Here is a 24,626-nt window from a genome sequence, read left to right as displayed (position 1 = left end):
CCCAAATAAAGTAACCATGCACTTGTTAATGTTTGTTAATGTTGTTTGCATGCAGTTAATTGTCAGCTTTCTCACTTTTGTTCAAGTTAGCCAAGTGATGATTTAACCTAGTAACCTCGGTGTCTTTTTACCGTCTTTGTTGTGATGTCCTTCCATGGCTATATTTATGGCCATGTCCTTGTTAATCAAAATAAAAGTCTAATATGTGTTAGGTATTTGTGCCACCTTATTTAATCCTCAAATGAGCCATGGAAATCAGATCCCTTTAACTTCATTTTAAAGCTGGAGAACCCAAGGGTCACAATCATTGATTGGAGCTGTAGGTTGCTAAGCTTAGCTTTATATCTATGCCTTCTTCTTGGATAATTTCTACTTTCTGGCCCTCTCAAGGACTCCACTTCCATTGTAGCCATCCTTACATCCCACATATTCAAAAGTCTGGATTAGGATGGCAGATGAAAGAACATCTAGACATGAATTACAGATATATTTTTTATTCCAAGTATTGTTTGAGACATACTAAAATATTAATTGAAATGCAAGTTTAACTGGGTGCTGCATTTTGATTTCCAAAACCCGGTAATGGTGGGTGAACTAAGTATCTTTCTTGTGTCTCTGCGTCCTGTCCTTCGATGGTGTTTTTTCTCCCTTGGAACCCACAACCCATTGGTTGCCTGATGACTCCATTCTCAACTCCTTCTCTTTACTGAAGTTGTCCTTTGCGCTCAGAGTCACTCTGTTCTGCCGAGTCACCGATCATCCCAACACCTGTTTTGTTTTCGTCAAATCATTCTTTGCATTGTCTCCTTTTGCATAATTCCCATACTGACACAGATGACACTTCAACACCATTGCTTCTTATCTATGTGTGGTCTTCTCACTTCAAAACTTTCCTGTCATTTGAATCCAATAGGAGAGGGGCAAAGGACGTGTAAAAAGGATCTGTGCAGTGTTACAGTTGCTCAGGCAGGTGCCTCAGGGAGTTGACCAAAGCTAGGCCAGCCAAAGGAAGTGAGGGAGCCAGCTTAGTTAACACTGAATATCAATGTGTTCAGAGGCAGAAACACTTTCAGACCTGTTTCAAGAAACTACTTGAGCACAAGGACCATACCTGAAATGTGTCTTGGTGGCGGTAGTGATTATGTACAATAATGTTCTTTCCCATTGGAGTACCTCACTTAATAAGATTAAAAGGAGAGCCTTGTAATGTCATATTAAACACCTGGAAGGGTGGGGCACTTTGATGCAAGGCTCATCCATTCCTGTTCTGTAAAACACGGCAGAAGAATGACAGGACTCAGGATTCTGAACCACAAAGTGAAAGCATTAAGTAAGCGGGGCTTAATATTCCATGCCAGTAGGAAACTGCATTGTGTGCCCGATGTGCAGCCTGACTGGCGCATTTTATAGGGTCTCGCAGAGGACTCATTTTCCTGAGGGTGTCACATTGCTCTGTTCGTTTTAATGCACAGAAGCTTTCAAACATTTTGTACTCAGAATGGTTTGTCATTCTGCAGTCTTCTTCCCCGCAGGCCACACGCTGGCATTTTTACGGGCTCTTTTGCTCGGTTTTCAATCCCTTAACAATGTTGAGGAAGAGAGGTAACTGCAGAGAGTGAGGATTAGACAACATTTTAAAAATATTCCAGGAAGCTTTACTGGGTGCGTGTCAACACAGAAGAACCCTGAGCCGGGAGTGTTCTAGTACCAAGAACACAATCCTAGGATAGCGGCTTCGTGAACTTCTGTGGAATAAATCCAGTGAGTGAATGAGACGCCTCAGGACAGGGCTCCAGGAAGGAGTGCCATCTGAAGCTCCTGGACTTGACGCTCATCCCATCAGAGTGACGCCGAGAAGCAGTCTTCCTAGGTTCCGGAATACCAAGAACAGAACAAAATAACCCCTCTAGGAAATACCCAGTAGTAAGTAGTACCACGAGGTGGAGACGCGAGGCGGTGCAGTCTGTCCCCACCCGGCTCTCGTAGGCCGCCCGGCCTGGAGTCGTTTGCGCAGGCGTGCCGCCGGTGACGTCAGGAGACCCTGCGTTCGCGGGAAAACTTCGTCGGGTTGGCGGGGTTCGGGGCGCGCGGGCCGTGGAGCTGCCATGAGCCTGTGGGTGGACAAGTACCGGCCCTGCTCCTTGGCGCGCCTGGACTACCACAAGGAGCAGGCGGCCCAGCTGCGCAACCTGGTGAGTCGCCGGGGAGTCCGAGGGAGCCTGGAGGAGCGGGCGACCCGGGGCAGGGCCGGGCGCCGACGGGGCAGCCGCCCGCTCCGCGTCCTCCCGCGCCGCGTCCCTGCTGGCTCTGGTGGGACGAGGTGCCCGTGGGTCCAGCTCCTGAACGGGGAGACTGTTTTCCTCCTTGCACCCAGCACGAAGTGCCTGACAGCAAACTTGAGGAGCGTCCCGAGAGGTGTTATTTGCAGCCCCCGCAGGCCGATGATTCAGTCAGGTTGCAAACCTGAATGTAGCATAGGATGTCGATGGGCGCATTTTCTCCCCCCTCTCTGGTCTTCTAATACCTCACTTTTCCCAGAGTTACAGGTGCTTTTTGAAACTGAGGAATGATTAAGCAAAAAGAAAGCTAATCTGATTTATACATATATATGTGTATACCTATCCCTGTATGCATTGGTAAACATTTAAAAAGTTGATGTGAAGTTAAAAGGTGAAGTTTCCTTGAGTATTGATATTGCATCTGTACTAATTCCACGTGTAATACATTTATACTTTATAGACACACTGACAGCAATAACTTTGACTCTGGTTTTGTCATAGAAAGCATTTTTTTTTACAACTACTTTTTCTTACACAAAATCTTGAATATTCATCTGCGCCACAATTTGATACACTGGTCTTCGGTGTTAACGTTGTTGCTTTTGAGATGTACACCGGTTTTTTGTTGAACCTGAGACTCTGTCAAGAGCCCTGTGTAAGGGTTGTTCTCTGTGTTTCGTTAGGTCAGAGTTGAAAAGACAAAAGCAGCAGGTGTCTGTGGGCATTTGCTGTTTGAAGGCACCTTGTTAGATGCGTACTTCCTTGAGATTTTCTTTGCGGTGCCAGAGATGGAAGAGTTCATAAGGTGTTAAAATCAGTGTAATAATCACATCTGTTAAGAATCTCTTTTGTTTCGTCTATATAATGGTTACCTAGAGAGCTTTTGAATCCAGTGACTTTATCAAGTAATGGTAACTGTGTCCACATCCTTCCCCTAACCTGGGTGATCTTCCCAGTTCCCTGGGGAGCTTTCCCAGAACACGGTCAGTGTTCTGACATCCCCTGTAGGTACCCACAGACTGGTACTCAGCTTCCCACTTAGTACTTTGCTGCGTTGCGTTCCCTAAGCAGTCCTCTTCCCCCCGCCAGCTGTCTTCCTGGAAGGCCTCAGCAGCACAGTGGTGGGAGAGTGGATCCCATTCCAGCTTCCTCTTCGTGCTGAGTGTCTGTACTGGCCTCACTTTCCCGAGCAGGAGTCAAGCCACAGGCCTGGAATGCCCTTAGACTTGGTACACTTGCTGGGTGCCTTCTTCCCCTGTGAAGTTTTCCTTCCCAAGAAGCTAGATGCCCCCAGTTCTTACCACAGGCTTGTTGTAAGAGTCCAAAGTGAGTCAGGCCTCATTCTCTAAGAGGTACAGAGTTTTAAGCTCATAGATGATGGTCCGTGTCGTCAAACATTCCTTGTTTTCGAAAGTTCTCTGACAGATTCTAGTAGCCAGATTTGGGGATTTCTGCTTTTCTAGCATTGAATGTTACATCTGACATGTACTGTGCTCTGCATATAGGTTATGTAAACTAAGCGCTAGAGGAAATGAACATTGTGGAGTTTAGTACAGATATGTATTTGAATCTTGAATTTCATGGTAGATAAAATATTCTATGGTTTTAAGAAGTGATTTGATTCTACCTAGAGATGTTCCGTTTGATGAGCGGGAAATGCCTTGTTTTGTTCTTTCACCCCAGGTTCAGTGTGGTGACTTTCCTCACCTGTTAGTATATGGACCCTCAGGTGCTGGGAAAAAGACAAGGATTATGTGTATCCTACGCGAACTTTATGGTGTTGGAGTGGAGAAATTAAGAATCGAACATCAGACCATCACAGTAAGTATAAGTAGAGTTCACATTTTATTGTAAATCAGTGTGTCAGCCTGGACTAGAACTCAGGTTTGTCTAGTTCATTGTTCTGGGAGCAAAAACAAAAGTGAAGATACTACGAAGACTGGAGTGATTATGATAGAAATTCTATATGTGACATCAAGCGACTTGATAAGATGGGGTAGCTGCCTGGGAGAAGAGGCTGGTGGGTGTACAGTGTTAAGAACTCTCCCGTTGTCTGGCTCCGGCCAAGCTTGCAGCTCTGTGTGATGTGGGCTGTGCAGTGCATTGTCATGTTCTTCTCTTATGAAACCTGATAACCAAGTGAAGTGGCTCCTTCTCTCCAAAGTGCTGTCCCCAGTCACATTAATTTTTTTTTTTCAGTTCTTAACTTTTGTTTTGCCTTGATTATGGTTATTCATATAATCTTTGATGTAGTTATGTATATATTTAGGTTTTGTCATGCTCATTTTAATACCCTTGATAGCCTCTGGTAGAATGTATTTCTGGAAAAACCTTATGCTGCATATGGATGGTAGTGCTACTGATAGAATCTTGGGGAGAGTCGCTGGGCTTCCAGCTACAATTAGCCTATGTTTAGTGAGTTTGAGATGTCAGTGGTGCATCTTATAAAACATGTCTGATGGAAAAACTATTATACAAGAAAAAATTAGATGGTAATGTTTGGCATGGTCTCAGTGGGAGTCATAGTATTGCGAAGTCTTCTCCCTCAGTTACAGTTACAGTATAAATTACGATTGAAATCCAGGTACTTCTTTTTTAATTATAGAAAATGATCTTAAAAATCTCTGTAGAAGAATACATTTCTAAGATTAGATAAAGTAATTATGAAAGAGATTAGAGAAGGGGCTTGTGTTATGCCAGGTTGAAAATCATATTGTGAGGCTAAAACTATATTATATTAGCATAGAAATGGGGAATTAGAGTAGTGTAACTGAATATAGAGCCCAGAAATGTTAAGAGGCTGTTTAAAATCAGTGGGCTGGCAAGATGAACCAGCATAACTTGTTCTCTTTGCGGTAACAAAGTGTGCATAAAGTGTGAAAATGTAAATTCCAGATGAATTAAACTTCAGTGTTAAAACAAAACCCTATCAGACTGTCTGTATTAGAGGACATTTACTGCCTGTGGGTCAAGTATCTTTCATTGGAAAGCATGGAAACAGTAGAAGAAAAGAAATAGATACGTGGGTATATATGAATTTCCAAAGTTCATCTGATGATACACATAGTCAATAGAAAAATTGTAGATTGTCACAAATATTTGATAATTTGGTAATATGTTAAAATATTTAATAAATTGACAATGGAAAGTTAGATAACCTAGTACTAAGTTGATTTATAAATATTCAAAAGAGAAATAGAGTGAGAGTGGGCAAGGGACATGTGTAACGATGTTGGGCTTTTGTGGTAGTCATCAGTGTGAGTCAAAACTGCCCCAAATGAAGAAGCGTTAGGAAATGTGCTGTATGTGGGGAATGTAGCACAGAGTATTTGTTGATTGCCAGTAGAAAAACGAATTGTTGGATTGTTTTGGGAAGCCGTCTTATTTATACATGTTATACACATGCATGCTTTATTGAAGCTCAGAAAACACATCCCATCAAATTCAGCATATCTTTTAAAATTGTTTTTTAGATGCAAAAATGTTCAGATGTGAGAGGAGTGGCAAGCAAGGGAGCGAGGTTTGATGGGTGGGGCCGTTGATCAGAATGTGTGGGGGCACCCATCCAGACAGGTGTGCGAAACCTCCTGGCCCTGCAGACCGGGCAAGGCAGGGCTGCACAGTATAATGGGGAGAAATCACCTGATCCCAAACAGGCTTCTCAGGAAGGAGCTGAGAGCAGGGTTGGCTCACGGAGCAGTGAAAATGACATGAGGCATTAGAGGAGGCACAGGAACATCAGGTGTAGCCGTTGAATCACCAAAAGCAAACATCAAGATGCTCATGACTAGCTTGGGCAGTCAGTACAGACTGTTACACGATTGTAATAGTACTGGTTGTCTGTGAGAGATGGCGAGATGTGGTGTTGAGCTGGAAGAGCAAAACACAGATGTGTCTGATTGCCTTTATTTTTTTCATAAGAAACATTAACACTTGATACGTATATTCATTTTCTTTTAAAGATTTATTTATTTTTGTTGGAAAGGCAGATTACAGAGAGGAGGCGAGACAGAGAGAAAGATCTTCCGTCCAATGATTCACTCCCCAAGTGACCGCAACAGCCAGTGCTGCGCCGATTCAAAGCCAGGAGCCAGGGACTTCCTCCAGGTCTCCCACGAGGGTGCAGGGTCCCAAGGCTTTGGGCCGTCCTCGACTGCTTTCCCAGGCCACAAGCAGGGAGTTGGATGGGAAGTGGAGCTGCCGGGATTAGAACCAGCACCCATTTGGGTTCCTGGCACATTCAAGGCAAGGACTTTAAACCCTACACTATGGCACCAGGCCCGCCCGATACATATATTCTTTTAACTTTGTCTGTGAAAGGAGATATCCAGATGGTTTACAGTGATGATGTGACAATGAGTGTGAAGGAAGAAATAAAACATTTGCAATTAAAAGAATGAGGCTATTGAAATTAAGATGTTAATAGTGGTTACATCTTTTTTTAGCAAGCATAAATTTTTTATATCAGAAAAAGTAAAGAAGCCACGTGATAGAGGGGAAATAGCTTTAACTAAATATTTTACAGAGTTGGATTTTTTTTGTTCACAGACTCCATCCAAAAAGAAAATTGAAATCAGCACCATTGCAAGTAATTACCATCTTGAAGTTAATCCCAGGTAAATTGCTACTGTATAAAAACCAATATATTTGGAAAAATGGTGTTCACTTTTTTCTTTTAAAATAAGTTCTTGAATTAAAAATTATATGTATGGGAGCACAGACTATAAACAAGTCAGATTGAAATGAAATTGCCCTATTTGATGCTGTGTAGAGCCTTCCCGCTTTTCCTTGTCTGTTAAGTAATTTCAGGATTATATATATTTTTCTTGCTCTGTAGAGCTCATTGTTTTACATAAAGTGTGTTGTGTGATTATTTTCTTATCAAATTACATTGACTAATTTTTACCATGATAAACAAAAAAGTATATTTAAAAGGTTTCTCATGTTTAGAGTAAATAATTCAGAAACTGATTTGGGTTGTCAGATGTTTTGTTACTACTTTTTTATTCCAGCTTACTGCTCTGAGAGTTTTGTAAGTGTCTACCAACTGATGTGTCTGTATCAGTTAGGATAAGATGAGGAGATTAGGGCGTGCGACAGCAGCAGTTATGTGGCTGAGCAGGGAAGAAGTGATTTTGGGTGCTGCGTTGTGTTGGACTGAAAGCCTGTCTAGAGCCTGATGGGCTCTTGAAGAGCAGAGTGGAGGGCATTTTCAGGCTCTGGCATCCTGTGGAAAATGGCAGATCCCTTTCTGAGAGAGGGAGGGGACGAGATGGTGCAGGAGGAGTTGAGTAGGAAGCTGAAGTGTGTGTGCTGTTCTGTAGCACGCATTGTATGAAAAGCTTTATGTGGATTATAACAACCCTGGCAGGGAAATATAAGTGTATCAAAGATAATTAAGACTGGAATAACAGGGTTAATTATAAATGTAGAGGTAATATTATATAGATTGGGAATGGAAAAAAAAAATTAAAATTTCATGATTCTGTTCCACAAGTACAGGGATTGCCCCTTCTACTCCCTGCCGTATTCTCCTTTGTCACAGTGGAGTAGTCCTTCAGCAACAGTCACAAGTCCATTATCCTGCTATTTAAGTGTATCATGACAGTCTAGGTATAAACAATGGTGGAAAGTTCAACATCCTATTTTCCAGATACATGTAACAGCTTTGTTGGGAGTCCTCTTTTTATTTGAGAGTAGAGATGCATACCGCACTGAATCTTCACTTCTTGGTATGCTCGTCTCCATTGTACAGTTTTTGTGTGAGAATATATGTAGATACTAAGTGTTTTCATATGTATGTATATATGAAAATTTAAGGTTTATTTGCTTTTATTGGAAAGGCAGATTTATAGAGAGAAGGAGATACAGAGAGAAAGATCTCTTGTGTACTGGTTCACTCTCCGAGAAGCTGCAACAGCCAGAGCTGAGCCAATCTGAAGCCAGGAGGCAGGATCCTGTTCTTGATCTCCTACATCGGTTCAAAGTCCCAAGGCTTTGGGCCCGGCGGCATGGCATAGCGGCTAAAGTCCTCGCCTTGAAAGCCCCCGGATCCCATATGGGCGCCAGTTCTGATCCCGGCAGCTCCACTTCCCATCCAGATCCCTGCTTGTGGCCTGGGAAAGCAGTCGAGGACGGCCCAGTGCATTGGGACCCTGCACCTGCATGGGAGACCCGCAAGAGGTTCTAGGTTCCTGGCTTTGGATCGGTGTGCATCGGCCCGTTGCGGCTCACTTGGGGAGTGAATCAGCAGACGGGAGATCTTCCTCTCTGTCTCTCCTCCTCTGTGTATATCTGGCTGTAATAAAATGAATAAAATCTTAAAAAAAAAAAAAAGTCCCAAGGCTTTGAGGCATTGTCTACTGCCTTCCCTGGCCACAAGCAAGGAGCTGGATGGGAAGTAGGGCAGCCAGGACACGAACTGGCACCCACTTGGGATCCTGGTGCATGCTAGGCGAGGATCCAGCCACTAAGCCATCATGCAATATAACTATTGGCTCTTGTATATTGCATGAAGATTGCGTTATATCAGAGAAAACATATGGTATTAGTTTTTTTTTTTTGTTTTTTTTTTTTTTGGAGGGAGGATTGGCTTATTTCACTGAGCATAGTGTTCTCTAGTTGGGATCATTTTGTTACAAATTGTAGATTCACAGTAGACACTGACTAGTATTCTGTATATACAGCAGAGTCTTCATTCAGTCCTATTTCAGTGGGCATCTGAGTTGTTTTCATGGCTCTAGTGTGGATTGTCATGCTGTAATGTAGAGTTGCAGGTTACCTCATTTGCAAATATCACTTCCTTTGGATATATTTCCAGGAATGGGATAGTTAGATCATATGGTTGGACGAGTTTTCAGTTTTTCAGTATCTCCATACTGATGGGGTATGTTTTGATTTTTTAGCTGGGAAAGTGATCAAGAAAAACACACTAAATACATTAATGTAGTACTGTCAATTAATGGAGAAATCTTAGGGTGTATAGAGTTTGGAAAAGTGTTAGTTATTTTTCTCTTAACTGTGAAGTTAATGTCAGAACATAGTGTTTTCAATGATGTTAATACAAATGGAATGTTGTTTGTTCTTTTATTGATTCTAAAATGTTTCAGTTTTGAAGGTATATAACCAAAATCAGAGAAGTCTTTTTAATTAAAATTTTAAATTACGTTTCTTCCAATAACTCTTACTTTTTCTTGGAATAGCATTTTAGGAATAAAATATAATATTTTCAAAATAAGCTGCATACAGTTGTTCTTGTTTTGTGTAGTGATGCTGGAAATAGTGACCGAGTAGTAATTCAAGAGATGTTGAAAACAGTGGCGCAGTCACAGCAACTTGAAACAAGCTCTCAAAGAGATTTTAAAGGTATGTGATAAAGTATTTCATCTTATTACGTTTCCAAGCAGTAATTCTTTTTGCTTTTTTGGAGCCACAGAAATGAATAAGAGTAGTGTGATTGCTGTGTTCATGGGTTCTTAGATTTAATGCAGTTGGATTTTGTACAACTGACAGTTTAGAACAAGGTAAGTAACTGAAAAAAAAATTTGTCTAAAATAAAAAACTACATGCCTTAAAAGGTTTTTTTCCCTCCATTGTTATACATTTTGTCTGCTTAAAAGGCTGAGTGACAGAGGGGACTAGATAGAAAGATTTTCATCTTCTGATTCACTCACCACATGACCACAACAGTTAGAGTTGGAGCAGGAGGAAACCAAGAGCTTGGAGCTCCATCAGTGCTGCCCACATGGAGGGAGCCAAAGGACTGGAAGCGTTGTCTGTTGCTTCCCAGGATGCTTTGCTGTGATCTGAGACTCCCAGGTCACACACTCTGATTATAGAATATGGGCATTGCATGTGGTGTCTTGACTCATTAAGCCACAATGCTGTCCCCAAACAACTGTTAAAGTCAGCTACAATCTAGAGACAGCTACGGTTAACATTGTGGGTTTTACTTGGTATTTTTCTATGCATATATATGCATACACTCAATATGCAAACATAGTTAATGTCTTGATACATTTTGCCCACACTCAATATGCAAACATAGTTAATGTCTTGATACATTTTGCCCAATTCTTCTATGGACGGAAATACAGATCAGTACCTGATCTGTATTAGCAGTGTCTGGAGTGTCCCAATATTTATCAACTGCAAATAATTTTTTGATTAGTTTAGCTGAGAAATTAGTGGTTTTTTTGTTTTTCTTCTGGGACTGTGATTATTGTTCCTTTTGCTCATTATTTCTGTTTATTGTTTTGTGAATTGCCTGTGTATTTAAAGGCTGTTTCTTTCATTGTCAGTCTTTGTATTTCAAAATAAATTTTTTACTAATGTAAATTTATACTTTTAAAAGTTTATGTCACAGATTGCTTAAAAAAATTTCCTGCTGTAATTCGCTATTTGTAGTAGTCTTTCTATAGTTTTTTTTTAATAGTTTTTTAGGTAAACATTCATGGCATCTTCATATAGAGATTGTTTTTTTCCCTTTCAAATTTGTTTATGAATGTTTTATCTAATTATGTTGGCCAGTGCTGCAGTACTGTTCCTGGTGTTGCTAGAGGTAGTGGACATCCATATCACGATGCTAGAATAGAAGATTCAGCTTCCCCGCTCAGTGGGTGGCAGGACTTTGAGGTCTATGTGTCTGGTCATACTAGGAAAGTATTCATTGCTTCTTTTCTTATTGAAAATTTTAATCATGCTTTTGCTACACTTGATCTTAGCCAAAAGGCCGAGAAGCGATATTAAGCATGCTTTTGCATTCATGAGTATGGCTTTACAATTTTTCCTCTTAGTTTATGTTTATATCATTGGTAATGTCAAAGTCACTATTGATTTTCTGAGGTAAACATCACTTGGTCATGATCATAATATGTTAATTTAAAAAAAAAATGCTGTTTCCTACCTTTATTACTCAGTCACTGTTTTTAGTATCACTATGCAAAACAGAAGTTTATCTATAAGGAATTGGCTCAGGACTCTTCAGAGATACCGAAACTTGCATATTGCTTAAATCTGCAGTAAATGGCACAGCTTTTATATATAACCTACACACATCCCACATCTTTCTATGAATTCCAAATCATCTCTAGACTGCTTAGAGTGCGACAAGGTAAATGCTTTATGGTTTCTATACTGCCTTGTTTAAGGAGTAATGACCAGTGTCATGCATTCCCATACAAATGGGAATTTTTTTATGTTTTTGATCCATGGCTAGTTGAGTCTCTGGGTGCAAAACCCAGAGATGGAGAGGACTAATTATTTATTAAATATTTGGGGAACACTGTGCTCTTAATCTGCTATTACAGTAATGCAGTTAAATTCAATTTTAGTAAAAAGTTAGTAACACCGAATTTGTAAATCTTTAAAAGTGAAACAATTTAAGATCATTGAAGTAGTAATCGTACTTCATTCCAGTTACAGTGGAATTGACATCTCTGAAAACACTAGATGTTCTTTTATTAAATTTGTTGTTAATTTAAAGGAACAGTATTTAAAAAGTAAGTAATAGTTTAGGTAAAAATTTTTGTTATTTTTGTACCCATAGATAAATGATTCTGTTTTTTTTTCCTCCCTTTTAACTGTGTTTGAGTCAGCTGTGATTCTTTCCTGACAGTCCTTATTTAGAAAGTGGAGTGAGATTTTCTGTGTGCTCTGGAAGGAGAAGAAGAGAGAGTTTTTCTCGATTGAGGGCCCCTGGAGCTATCCTGCGTGTTTGTTCTCACAAAGGGATAGAAGGTTTGCAGGCTCTGTTCCCTGTCTTCCACTCTCCCTCTTTATTGGGTTTTGTTCCTTTGTCCTCTTTGTCATAATCTGCTTAGATTGGCTTTTTGCGTCTGGTGGCACGTTACTTTCGGTAGGAAACTTCATTTAAAACAAACAAACGACCAAACAGAAAACCCCAAACTTCTCTATCAGACTTGCCCTGAAGGCTGTTTTTAAGGTAGCATACACTCCTTTCCAGTATGTTCTTGTGGGCGATCTTGGGGTTCTTGTTTCCTAAGACTGTCCAAGGAGCTGGTGTTGTGGCATAGTGTGTTAAGCCGCTACCCTCAATGGTTCTGGTTATTCCACTTCCCAGGTGCTTGGGCATGTGTCTCTGAGAGACCAGGAAGAAGCTGCTAAACTGCTGCCCTGGTTGTTGGAGCCATTTGGGGAGTGACCTTGAGAAAGGAAAATCATTGTTTTTCTGTTTTTCTCTAACTGCCTTTCAATCTTTTTTTGTTCGTTTGTTTTTTCTTTAAGTTTAAATGCGTGTTTTCCCACATAGGTGCTGACACCCTGAGAGCCTTTTCAGCTGTAGCTGCTTGTTCCCTTTTGTTCACATCTGAATGTTTTGGGTGAAGAATCTGACATAGTTTGGATGTGGATGTTCAGACACCTTCCTGCTGTGTTACCTTTCTCATGCCAGTGTTTCCAGCGTGTGTTATTTATGATCTCACTCTGAATAATTATTAGGAGGAAAAGAAGACCGTTCTTTTCTTCGAGTGAAATCAAGTGACCAGTGTGTTTGTTTTTGTTTGACCCAGTGGTGTTATTGACAGAAGTGGACAAACTCACCAAAGATGCTCAACATGCCTTGCGCAGAACAATGGAAAAATACATGTCTACATGCAGGTTGATCTTGTGTTGCAATTCTACATCCAAAGTGATTCCACCCATTCGTAGCAGGTGCCTGGCGGTTCGTGTGCCTGCTCCCAGCATTGAAGAGGTAAATCAGCTTAACCCTTTCACAGCAGTAGTTTATACTCTCTAAGTTTAATGTCATCTCCCTTTCATTTTGGTAAAAACTTACCGGTACACATAAGTGAATGAAGAATAGTTGTGAAGGTGAATATGGATCATTACAAAGTGCATAAATTAATGTATATTCCTGATAGTAAACACCAGATACTGGTATTTACAAAATGTTCCTCTTGTTAACTTGTGGAAGGGCTAATTGCTTAGTGTCTCGGCAACTTAATTAGCTGTAGGGTTAGACTGGAGTATGGAGGAAACATTTAATGCAGGTTTATTTTTTCCTTGTCATTCTTATACTAAATAGCTCTTCTGCTGTTCATTGATTTTGAAAAATATTTGCAAAATAGTGATAACAAGTGATATTATGTTGGGTATAGATTGTTAAGGTATTTTTTATAAGAAATTAAACTTATAAAATGTTTGAGAGTATCAGCTAAAAGGATATTTAATGATACCAACAGAAATAATCTCAGAATGTCTAGGCATTCTTGTGAATGGTTTTATTTATAGATTTGCCATGTGTTAACTGCTGTGTGCAAGAAAGAAGGTCTGACTCTTCCTTCCCAGCTGGCCCATCGGCTGGCAGAGAAGTCCCGCAGAAATCTCCGGAAAGCCCTACTGATGTGCGAAGCATGCAGAGTCCAACAGTGAGTGCTGGGAGGGTGCCACAGGAGACTTCCTGAATCAGGAGCTTCCTCCATCTGACTCGTGTCCTCCCTGTCATGTAGATACCCTTTCACTGCAGATCAAGAAATCCCTGAGACAGACTGGGAGGTGTATCTGCGGGAGACCGCGAATGCCATTGTCAGTCAGCAAACTCCACAGAGGTGAGCAGTGGGAAATGATGCTGCTGAAGGTTTAAGTCTCAAGAGAGTATACATACTAGCTGATTTCTACTAACAACCCACCATTTAGAATTCTAATGAAATCTGGAATCAAAATATTAAGCTATTAAGCCAAAGAGTCAATTTCCTTTCCTTTCAGAAATTGAGTCATAAATTCCTGAATTGTGGTATTAAAGATTTTATTAAGCTTTTTCTTCCTTTTTTTTGAGATTTAATTTTATTTGAAAGTAAGAGTTAAAGGACCTGGCATGGTGGCTCAGTGGCTGTCCTCGCCTTGTAAGCACCACAATCTCATACGGATGCTGGGTTGTGTCGCGGCTGCTCGACTTCCCATGCAGCTCTCTGCTTGTGACCTGGGAATGTTGTAGAAGATAGTGTAGTTGGACCCTGAAGCCAAGTGTGATACTGGAAGAAGCTCCTGGCTCCTGACTTTGGATCAGTTTAGCTCTGTCTGCTGTGGCCAGTTGGGAGTGAACCAGTGAATAGAAGATCCTCCTGTCTGTCTCTCCTTCTTTATGTAAATTAAAAAAATAAGTGAATAAATCTTAAAAAAAAAGCAACGAGGGGGTGTGGTGGGGAAGACAGAGTGATTTTCCATCTGCTGGTTTACTGCCCAAAAGGCAACAATGGCCTGTTTTGAGCCAGTCTGAAGCTGGAAGCCAGGAGCCAGGAACTTCTTGGTTTCCCACTTGGGTACAGGGTCTCAAGGTCTTAGGCTGTCCTTTACCACTTTCCTGAGCCATCAGCAGAGAGCTGGATTAGAACTAGAGCAGTTAGGACTTGAAATGGGGCTCATGGGTACCAGCACCAGAAGCAGAGAATTAGTGTGCTGTGCCACCACACAGGTGCCCAAGCTGTTAGCATTTAAAAGCAGAATTTAAGTGTAAATGAGGCAAATGTTAAGGTTTTTGGTTGTTTTGGGATCCCTAGTGAGTTAATATTCACACATTGTGTTTCATGTTCTGATTTTGAAAAGGACAGTGTTTAAGTTACATCACATGCTGGAAACACATCAAAACATGAGTCAGGTTCCTGTTCTTACCTGACTTTTTAGCCAGATGTCCTTTATCAGGTAACTTCATTTTGGAGTTTCAGCTTCTTCTTTTGTATATTGAAAATTTACTGCTCTGCAAAGGATACATGTGCCTTTGAAGAACAAAAGAGATTGTGTGATGCTGTTTTGAGCACTAGAAAACTTGTGCTCATGTAAGATGAAAGGCTATGCCAAGGGTACTGTTGAGCGGACACTGTTGGTGCACAGGAAATATTTATGGGGGGCACATTTGCTCCAAAGTTTGTTTCTGTTCTTCCTGTGGCTCTATTACTCAGTGGCAGACCAAATGTAAAATGCCTCAACACCTACTGATTTGAATGATGACAGCACTGATTGAGAAGGACAGTCTGCTCTTCGTGATCTTAAGAATGACAGTGTGATGGCCCACTGTGCTTGGGAAGCGTGCAGGAGGTTCCTCAGGCTCCCTGAAGCACAGTCGCCTGTTCCTTGATGCTTGACAGAACTGAGAATCCATCTGTGTGTCCTGGAAGGTTTAGAGTAACTGAGTGCAACCACTAGAGTTTAAGCTTCCCTGCCTTAAAATAACGTTTCTCCTTTTGAGTGATGTAAGTGACAAATCCTCATTTTTTTAAAAGATCACTCAAAGGGTTTTTAATATGTTTTCTTTGACTGCCACCTGCAATAATTGCGGTGGACAGTAAATTCAACGTGGTGAGTATGTGGAATTTCTAGGGCTTGGTTTGAATTCTTATAGTTCAGCTGTTTTAGTTAAATCAGTAGTTTTCAGAAGCGACAACCACAAGTATTCTCATCAGAGAAGAAGTCTTTAGGGAAAAGTTTGTATAATATAATCATAATCAGTGAAGAAATACTAAGCTTTTATTTTTATTGTTTTTTTTTTCCTTTAAGATTCATTTATTTGAGTGGCAGAGTGACAAAGGCAGAGATAGTGGATGGCTTCTCCAGCCATTGATTCACTCACTGCACAGCCACACCTACTAGGGCTGGGCAAATCTGAAGCCAAGGAGGAGCCGGGAACTCCATCTGGGTCTCCCAGTGGATTCCAGTGGCTCAAATATGGAGCCCTCATCTACTGCTTTTGCAGGTGCATTAATGAAGAGATAAAACAGAAATAGCTGGTCAGAATTCAGACTAGCATTCTGTCGTGGGATGCTCGCCTCGCAAATGACAACTTAGCCTTCTGAGTCACAACAAAAACCCAAGAAATACTAGCTAGGTTTTCCTCCCTCCCTCCCTCCCTCCCTCCTTTCCTTCCTTCCTTCCTTCCTCCCTTCTTTCCTTCCTTCTTTTTTTCTTTTCTTTTCTCTTTTCTTTTCTTTCTTTTGAAAGACACAGCTACAAAGAGAGAAGGAGAGACAGAAAAAGGCCTTCTATCTGCTCTTTGACTCCCCAGATGGCTAGATCAGCCAGGATTGGGCCAGGCCAAGCTAGCAGCCAGGGACTCCAGCTGGGTTTTCATGTTGGTGACAGGGTCCAAAGTACTTGGGCTATTTTGTGCTGCATTTCCCAGAGGCTGGATTGGAAATGGAACAGCTGGCACTCAAAGCAGCACCCATATGTGATGGAAAGGTGGTGCTTTATTTGTTAGGCCAGTGCTGGCCTCCAAATACTAGCTTTTAAAGAGGTACAGAGCAAACAAAGCATGTCTTTGAGGTTTTTATTTCTATAAACTGTATCCACTCAGAAGATGATTTTCTTGTTTTGTTCTGATTTCAAAGAAGGGAATTGGTGTTTGTAGTGGTGGTAGTAGTAATACAGTTTTCTTGCTTTTAGGTACTGCCTGTTGTAATATTTGTTGATACTTTCTCTTTCAATTTCCCTAAGTTTGGCAGCTCGTAAATGAGCATATGAAAGAAGGGCTCTGCATAGACTGAAAACTAGGGGACTTGATTCCTTTGTGCTATGTAAAAAGAACTTTTGCTCAGATCTGGAAAGCTCTGATGCTGACCAAAAATATTAAAGGTGGCCTATGTACGATACCAGATGAATGATGATTTTTGACCCCCTGGACTTGTTATGATTTTGTATTCTTGACTTTCATTTAATTTGTCTTACAGCAAATATTTTAGTGAAAGATTCTATTAGCCGTTATACTTTGTTATCTGTTTTAACTCATGTAACAGTCCTCTGAGGAAAATATTAATCAAATCTTTACTGTGCACATGATTAGACACAGGTTTACACAAAAGTGACCTAACTGAATTAGGGACATTTAATTAAAAGGAAGAGTTCTAGACAATTCTAGTTTCTTTGATAGAAGGATTTATGGTCTTACTCTCAACCCATTTAGATATCCCTGTCATAGATACAGTAAGTGAATTAATTTACTAAAACTTAATAAGCTACATAATAAGTTGATGTAACTCAGACTAATTTATAAGATGTTCTTAATATTTATTAAAATAATGATTTTTACTAAAATGATACATTGGGTGTCCCATACGTCAGGTAAATCAGAGTAGTGATTCATGATTTTTTTTTTAAAGTAAAGGCTTTTTTTTTTTTAAAGATTTATTCATTTTATTACAGCCAGATATACACAGAGGAGGAGAGACAGAGGAAGATCTCCCGTCTGATGATTCACTCCCCAAGCAAGCTGCAACGGGCCGATGCACACCGATCTGAAGCCGGGAACCTGGAACCTCTTCCAGGTCTCCCACGCGGGTGCAGTGTCCCAATGCATTGGGCCGTCCTCGACTGCTTTCCCAGGCCACAAGCAGGGATCTGGATGGGAAGTGGAGCTGCCGGGATCAGAACCGGCGCCCATATGGGATCCCGGGGCTTTCAAGGCGAGGACTTTAGCCGCTAGGCCACGCCGCCGGGCCCTAAAGTAAAGGTTTTAACTTTTCCAAAATGAACCAAAGAACTAAAGCAGGGCAAACATTTAGAATAACGGTTAAGACCTTGATCGGAACACCTGCAGCCTGTAGGGGAGGGCCTGGGTTCTTTGTCTTCAGCTAAAAACTCCAGCTGCCTGTCAATACACAGACTTTGGGAAGCACTGGTGTTGGCCTCTTGGTTGAGTTTCTGCCATTCACCTGGGAGACCTGGATTGGGTTCCCAGCTCTCAGTTTTGGACTTGGTACAGGCCCATTCACTGCAAACTCAGGAAATGAAGCAACAGATGGGAACACTCTCCATCTTTGTCTCTCTACATCTCAAATAAAATAAGAAAACTTAGAAAAAACAGCAGCAGTTTTTGTAAATTTAGTAATAATTCAGTAAAATATTTAACTGTCCTCACACCAGCTCTGTGAGAGGCCTTTCTCTACCACTTCTGTGATATTTTGATAGTGTTAGTAACATTAGATTTGATATCTCATTTAAAAATTTTTATTTCTGACAAATAAAATGAATTTAGAAACATTTTTGTGTGTGCCTGAGATAAAGTTGAGTAAGAGAGTATGCAGAATTTGATTGTTTAATTCATAAAGTAAAATAACATAATGGGAACTTGGAAAGTCTGGTTTTTCTTGTAAAATATCAATTGTTTTGTTTTGTATAGGCTCCTTGAAGTCCGTGGAAGGCTCTATGAGCTTTTAACACATTGCATTCCTCCTGAGATAATAATGAAGGTAACCCTGTTTCACATCTTGAATTGTTTATTACCGTATCATATGGACTGTGTGATCACAAGGCTTTTGTAGGAGGACAATAATAAAAGTAACTTCTTTTTCTCTGATCATTTGTATGGATGTTTATCCAGGGTTTTCTTGTGTCAGGCACGATTAGAAGCCACAAGAGAGTGGAGGGCCTGCCTTCAGTAGGTTATGTTCTAGTGAGATTCAAAGGGAAACAGAAGAAAGCAGATTTGGGGATGTTGTAAGTGCTGTAAAGGATACAGCTAAGTGAAATCCTAGACATGTGGGGCTATGAAAGGCCTCTGGTGGCTTTTGTGAGAAAGATATATGTTAGCTGAGACTTGGAGGGTTAGAAGAAGAACCATGAAATAACCAAGCAGTAAGCACTTCGAATGGTGAAACTCAGTACCTGGAAGAGCTAGGTTGTGTCCAGACTAGAACATTTTAAGCCCAGGCTTCAAATTTGTTCTTTGAACTTCCTCTAGCTTCATTTACTGTCTGCTAGATACTCGGAAATTCAGGGAGTTATGGTTTACTATTTTTAAAATTATAGGACAGTATAAAAAAGTCAAATGTTGTGAAAGATAACAATGAAAAAAAATGAAGTCCACCCTTGTTTTCTACAAGATAACCACTTTTTCACAGGCATCTGTTTTTTTTGTTATGTGTGTATGTACTTTCACGAAACTGTTTTCAGTCAAGAATATAGAATGGCTTATGTTATATGATCATGCAAATTTACCTCATTGTATGAGTGGAATTCAATTGTATGGATCACAGTTTCTTGAATATGATCCCTGTTGGTGGAATCTTATGTTGTTTTCAGATTATTAGTACAAAAATAATGCCACAGTAAATATCTTTGTGCTTATATCCTTGCGTTCTTGTGCAATTACATGTAGGTGCTGTTCTGTTTCTGAGGGGTTACGTCTTAATAGGGCTATTCTGAGTTGGAAATATCATAAATGGAGAATGCAGTTAACGTGATTCCTGAACATCACAGTTGGTTAACACAGGATATTGCAGAGTGTTGGCTATTTCCTCCCTTGGCCAGTGGGAGCTTTGGCTGTTGGCCCTGCCATTATTCAGCATCCTGAGAGGAGCATGCTGCATTTCACTAGCCTGGGGCAAGATCAACATTTAAAATTCATGGAATGGTTTCTGATGAAGGCATATGGCTTTCACACCATTGTAAAGTTGAAAAGTTGTACGTCGGAGACCATCTGTGCTTGACATTTAAAATGTGGCAGACAGCCACCACTTCTTTACAGTATAGAAAAGATAAGTTTTCCTCTTGAATGAAAATTACAGATTCACAGAACAAGAACTAGTATTGTCCCATGGTTGTATAAATAGGACACCCTGAAAAAATTGAAGTTGAGCAGTTTATATACCACTTCCAGTAACTTTGAAATAAGTCCTAAGTTTTGAATCAGTTTTAGAATTAAAAACTTGGAACTTAGTGAGTTAAGGAGCAAATTTAGTTTTACTTCTTTATTAATAAAAGTACTAAAGAATGTTAGGCTAATACTGATTTTAGTGGTTACCTTTTAAATCACCCATTATTTTTCCTTAGGGTCTCCTCTCAGAACTTTTGCATAATTGCGATGGACAACTGAAAGGGGAAGTGGCCCAGATGGCAGCTTATTATGAACATCGTCTCCAGCTGGGTAGCAAGGCCATTTATCATTTGGAAGCCTTTGTAGCCAAATTTATGGCACTTTATAAGAAGTTTATGGAGGATGGATTGGAAGGCATGATGTTCTGACTTCTATCGGTAATTCTGCCTGTTATTTCTCAATGTCAGCATTCTTATACAATTTATATGTGGGGAGCCCTGGGTAAAATAAAATTACTTAATCATGTCTTATGTGGGTTTTCTTTTTTTAATAAGTACTCTGATGATATTCTAGGTTAAATTATTTCTTTTGTATTATTTATATTATTCAGATATATTGAAAAGGTTATAAGTAGAAAAACTAGATTTCAGGGAAATGATTTTAATTTAAGTGTTTGTGTTCAGGCATTCAGGGCTGATTCTGTCATTCACATTCCATCCAGTCCTTTACCTGTTGAAGGTTTATACATCAAAAAGCAAAGGTGACTTCATATCATCTAGAGTTCAGCTTTTGGCCTCATATACATGGTGGGACTTGGCGTTTCATTACCTTTAGTCCCATGTTCTCCCAGCTGGGAATTAGTTTTGGCAGGAAATATAGGAATTAATTCTTAAACATAACAACATGAGTATAAAGAAAATTTTAAGTACTATTTTTGTGGTGGCTGCAGCTATCCTGCTGCTTCCAGGATTCTCAGGGATTTGGATTGGTATTACATCGCGACTAAGACGCAAGCATATTTTCATTAACTTAAGTGTAGGGGACTCCTGAAGAATATTCAACATGCAGTTCTGAAGCAAAGGCTTATTGTAAAAATTACTCTGTGAGCAGACATAGTGTTCAACCCCTGCCTTCCTCTTCTGCACCCTGGCCCCCAGCTGTGTCCCACTTTTGGAACATTTGTTTGAAAAATTTGGTTCATAGAGTGAAAGGTTTGGTTAACAATTTTCTGGCAGACCCTGTACAATTCATTTAATTTTGGAAGCAGAAGCAGGACTTAGCAGAGTGAAAGAAAGGATGAATTTATGCTTGACTAAGTTAAAAGGTATATGTAAAGAGTAAATCAAACTTTTATTGTAGCAGCTTGAAATGACTGGAAGGGAAGATTTAAAACTCTGTGAATGCTGTAATTTAAAAAAAGTAATTGAAAATTTTAATTGACTTACAGTATTTAAAGATGATTACCTGTAATCATCATTAATTTTGTAATTTGTATTTCTCTAGAGCCCTGCTTCTGAGAGGTAAATCCTAGGAATAGCAGTAGCATCCTCTGAGAACTCCAGAAATGCAAACTTTTTCCCACTTGCCATTCACTGACTTAGAGGTTGGAATGGGAGTTATGTGGCCCTTGTGTTGTACCACACTCTCCACATGTTTTTAAATAGCTTTAGTTAAAATATGATACTTGGACATTATTTATGGAGTGAAGTACAGAATTTCAACACGTATATACAGTGTAAACCAGTCGGCAGTGAGACTCTGCTACTTGCCAGTTCCTGTTCTGGTTCTTACCACAGTGGACAATACATTGGTGTGAATTATGGTCACTGATGGTGCTGTGGACCACTAAAAGCTGTTACTTCTGATAGTTTAGTACCCTTAATCTGCTTTTCTTACCACCCTCCCCAGCTCCTAGTAATCACTACTATAAATTCACATCAACTATTACTTATTTTTAATTCTACATATGAGAAAGATTGAGCAATAGTTGTCTTTTTGTTTCTGGCTTATTTCGCTTAATGATCTCTATATTCATTTTGTCTACAAGTCAGGATGTTATGCATATTTGTGGTTAAATGGTACTCTGTTGGATGTATACATCCTGTTTCCTTTACTTATTGTTGTACACTAAGTATACTCAGTACACCTTATCTTGGTGTTGTGAATAGTGCTCTAAATGTGTTTGGGAGTGAAGGTGCCAGCCCTTTATATACTGATTTCCATTTCTTCAAGTATACCACGTAAGTCATGTGGTAGGTCTGTTTTAGTTTCTGAGGAACCTCCTTACAGTTCTCCATAATGACTAGGTTAATTTTCATTCTTGCTAACAATGTGCAAAGATTCTGTTTGTATCACATCCTTGCTAACATTTGATTTTTTCTATTATATTATTATTATTTTATGATACAGTTCCATATGCTCTGGGATTTCCCTTTCATCATCCCCAAATCCCTTACCCAGTGATTTATCTTATATGATTATAATAACATAGTTCTTCATAAACAGTCATAAGTCCATCATTGCAGGTATGGACAGTGGCAGAGTCCAGCATCCTATTGTCAAGATATATTTCACAGTTTCATTGGGAGTCCATCTTTGATGTGGAAGTACAGATGCATACTGCATTGTATCCTCATATCTGGATATGATAATTTGCTTCACACAGTTACTATAACAGCCCCTTAAGTGAACAGCTACAAAGCAAAATCAGTAACAGGAAGAAAAATAGGAATTTACAACGCCATGAAGTTGAATAATCTGCAACTGAATGACTAATGTGTCACTGAAGAAATGAAAAAGAAAATCAAGAACCTTCTTGAAGAAAATTATGCTACTGTATGACCTGTGCGTCAATGAATTTGAGAAAAAAGCTTTTGAAAAAATAAAAATAAAAACATTGGAATTCATGAGATATAGTTTCGGCTGATCTTTGTTGGTGAGCTGTGTCTCCTGCAGGCAACGAATAGATGGGTTTTGTTTTTTTAATCCGGTCTACTAAACTATGACATTTGTTTGATGGGTTTACACTTTTTACATTCAGGTTTTGTATGATAAGGTGGTATTTTGGTCCTGTCATTTAGTAATGGGTTGTGCATTATTTGATTCAGTCTTCTGTTTATTTACTGGAATGTTCTTCACATGTATCTTTGGTTTTGGTCACTGCTATTTCTTTACTCTGTCAAGAGAATATGTAAGTATCCTTTTGTAGGGCAGCTCTGGAAGAAGATTATTCTTTGAGATTTTCTTTGTTGTGGAAGAATTTTATTTCATTTTCAAAGACAAAGGAAAGCTTTGCTGGGTACATTATTGTGGGCTAACAATTTCTTCCTCTTAGAATCTGGAATGTGTTACTCCATTCTTTTCTGGCATGTAGAGTTTCCCGTGAGAAGTCAGCAGTGTGTCTGATTGCCATTCCTCTATAGATCAGTTGATTTTTTCCAGGTGCATGTTTAAGGATCTTATGTAAGATTGAAGAGAGTTTGATTATCATGTTTCGTGGTGAAGATGGCTTTGGTCAACCCTTTTGGGAGTTCTGTGCTGCTTCTGGATGTTGTTTCCCAATTCTTTCTCCAGATTAGGGAAGTTTTCCTTTATTTTTTCATTAAATACATTTTTAAACCCAGTTCTCTTTCTGCACCTTTTGTAACTCCCATAATTCTTATATTTGTCCTTTTAATCATGTGAATACTTTTTTTTAACTTGACCCAGTTGTTTCCAGCTGATTGTTTCCCCATGGTGACGAGAAGTACCTTCCAGTTTTGAGATTGATTCTTCTGCTTCCTTCATTCTATGATTGAGACTTTTCACTGAATGTTTAATTTGCTTTATTATATCTTGCATTTCTGATCATTTGGCTTGATTTTGTTTCAGTGTTGCTTTTTCCTGTGTGACATATTCTTTAAATTCCTTCAGTGCCTTGTATATACCTCTCCTTGTTAATAAGCTTTATAATGAGTTTTCTGAATTTTCTATCCCCCATTTTCTTGATGTTTTCCTCAGTGAACTCTGAGGTTGGGAAGGGGTTTTGCTCCTTTGCAAGGGAGTCTTCAGTAATATTCATTTTGACTCTGTGTCTTCTTTTGCTCTTGGTCATTGTACTTCTGGTTAGCAGATTCTTCTCCTTTGGGCAGGTTTCTAAGCTGTGTCACCCACAAGTCTACAATTCAATTTTACTTATTGTGGTTGGTACATGGCTCTTTATTTGCAGTCTCTTGTGCCACTCCCTTCAGCAAGTTCCAGGTCAAGGTTCTTATGTTAGATTTTCACCATGGTCTCTGTAGCCCCAGTTCCTGGCTTGCCACTCTCCCCATGCTGAGGCTTCACTGTTGTCTGTAGAACCCTCTCCCACTTCTGGTTTGAACAGTTTCCAAGATTAGGGAGACACCAGGTGTCCTATATAACTAGGTTATTGTGGTTGATGAACTTGCCAAAACCTGCTGATTATTATGTCTCATATTCACCCAGATCTCTTTTGATCTGTAGGATGCCAAAGTCGGTATTATTTTCGATGTGGTACCAGTGTAATTCACTGAGCCGGAAATGAGCTCACTCTCGATTCAGCGCATGTGCAGCTCACTATTGTCCCTTGTTTCTCAGCCTTTGCCACACAATAAAAATGGTGCCTGATGTGCCATTGGTGGAGTTCTGATACCTGTTAGGTCTGAGGGCTACCCGGACATCTTGGTTGGAGCCTGTAGGATGCCATGTTGTAGTTCACTGCACCAGAAATGATTTTGCTCTGTGCCCCGTGCATGTGCAGCCCTGCCCCATAGCCCTTGCCTCCTTAAGCAAAATGGTGCCCAGTA

General features: G+C 39.9%; 1 protein-coding gene across 2 annotated transcripts in view; it reads left to right on the top strand.

The window, feature by feature from the left end:
- Window positions 1–2,043: 2,043 nt before the first annotated feature.
- Window positions 2,044–24,626, top strand: part of RFC3 (replication factor C subunit 3) — a 34,883-nt gene continuing 12,300 nt past the window's right edge. The window contains exons 1-9 of one of the 2 annotated variants that reach the window (XM_058670866.1): window positions 2,044–2,192; window positions 3,963–4,100; window positions 6,828–6,895; window positions 9,547–9,644; window positions 12,809–12,990; window positions 13,530–13,666; window positions 13,748–13,846; window positions 18,406–18,475; window positions 20,058–20,258. In XM_058670866.1, the coding sequence (XP_058526849.1) occupies window positions 2,106–2,192; window positions 3,963–4,100; window positions 6,828–6,895; window positions 9,547–9,644; window positions 12,809–12,990; window positions 13,530–13,666; window positions 13,748–13,846; window positions 18,406–18,475; window positions 20,058–20,249 (1,071 nt within the window). In that variant the 5' untranslated portion in view covers window positions 2,044–2,105 and the 3' untranslated portion in view covers window positions 20,250–20,258. Of the gene's footprint in view, window positions 2,193–3,962; window positions 4,101–6,827; window positions 6,896–9,546; window positions 9,645–12,808; window positions 12,991–13,529; window positions 13,667–13,747; window positions 13,847–18,405; window positions 18,476–20,057; window positions 20,352–24,626 lie in introns of those variants that run through there. The other variant, XM_004577544.2, reaches the window with a different exon arrangement.

This window comes from Ochotona princeps, chromosome 12 (assembly GCF_030435755.1).
Source record: "Ochotona princeps isolate mOchPri1 chromosome 12, mOchPri1.hap1, whole genome shotgun sequence".
Classification (NCBI taxonomy): domain Eukaryota; kingdom Metazoa; phylum Chordata; class Mammalia; order Lagomorpha; family Ochotonidae; genus Ochotona; species Ochotona princeps.
Note: the sequence above shows the minus strand (reverse complement) of the source record. Positions and strands in the feature narration are given on the sequence as shown.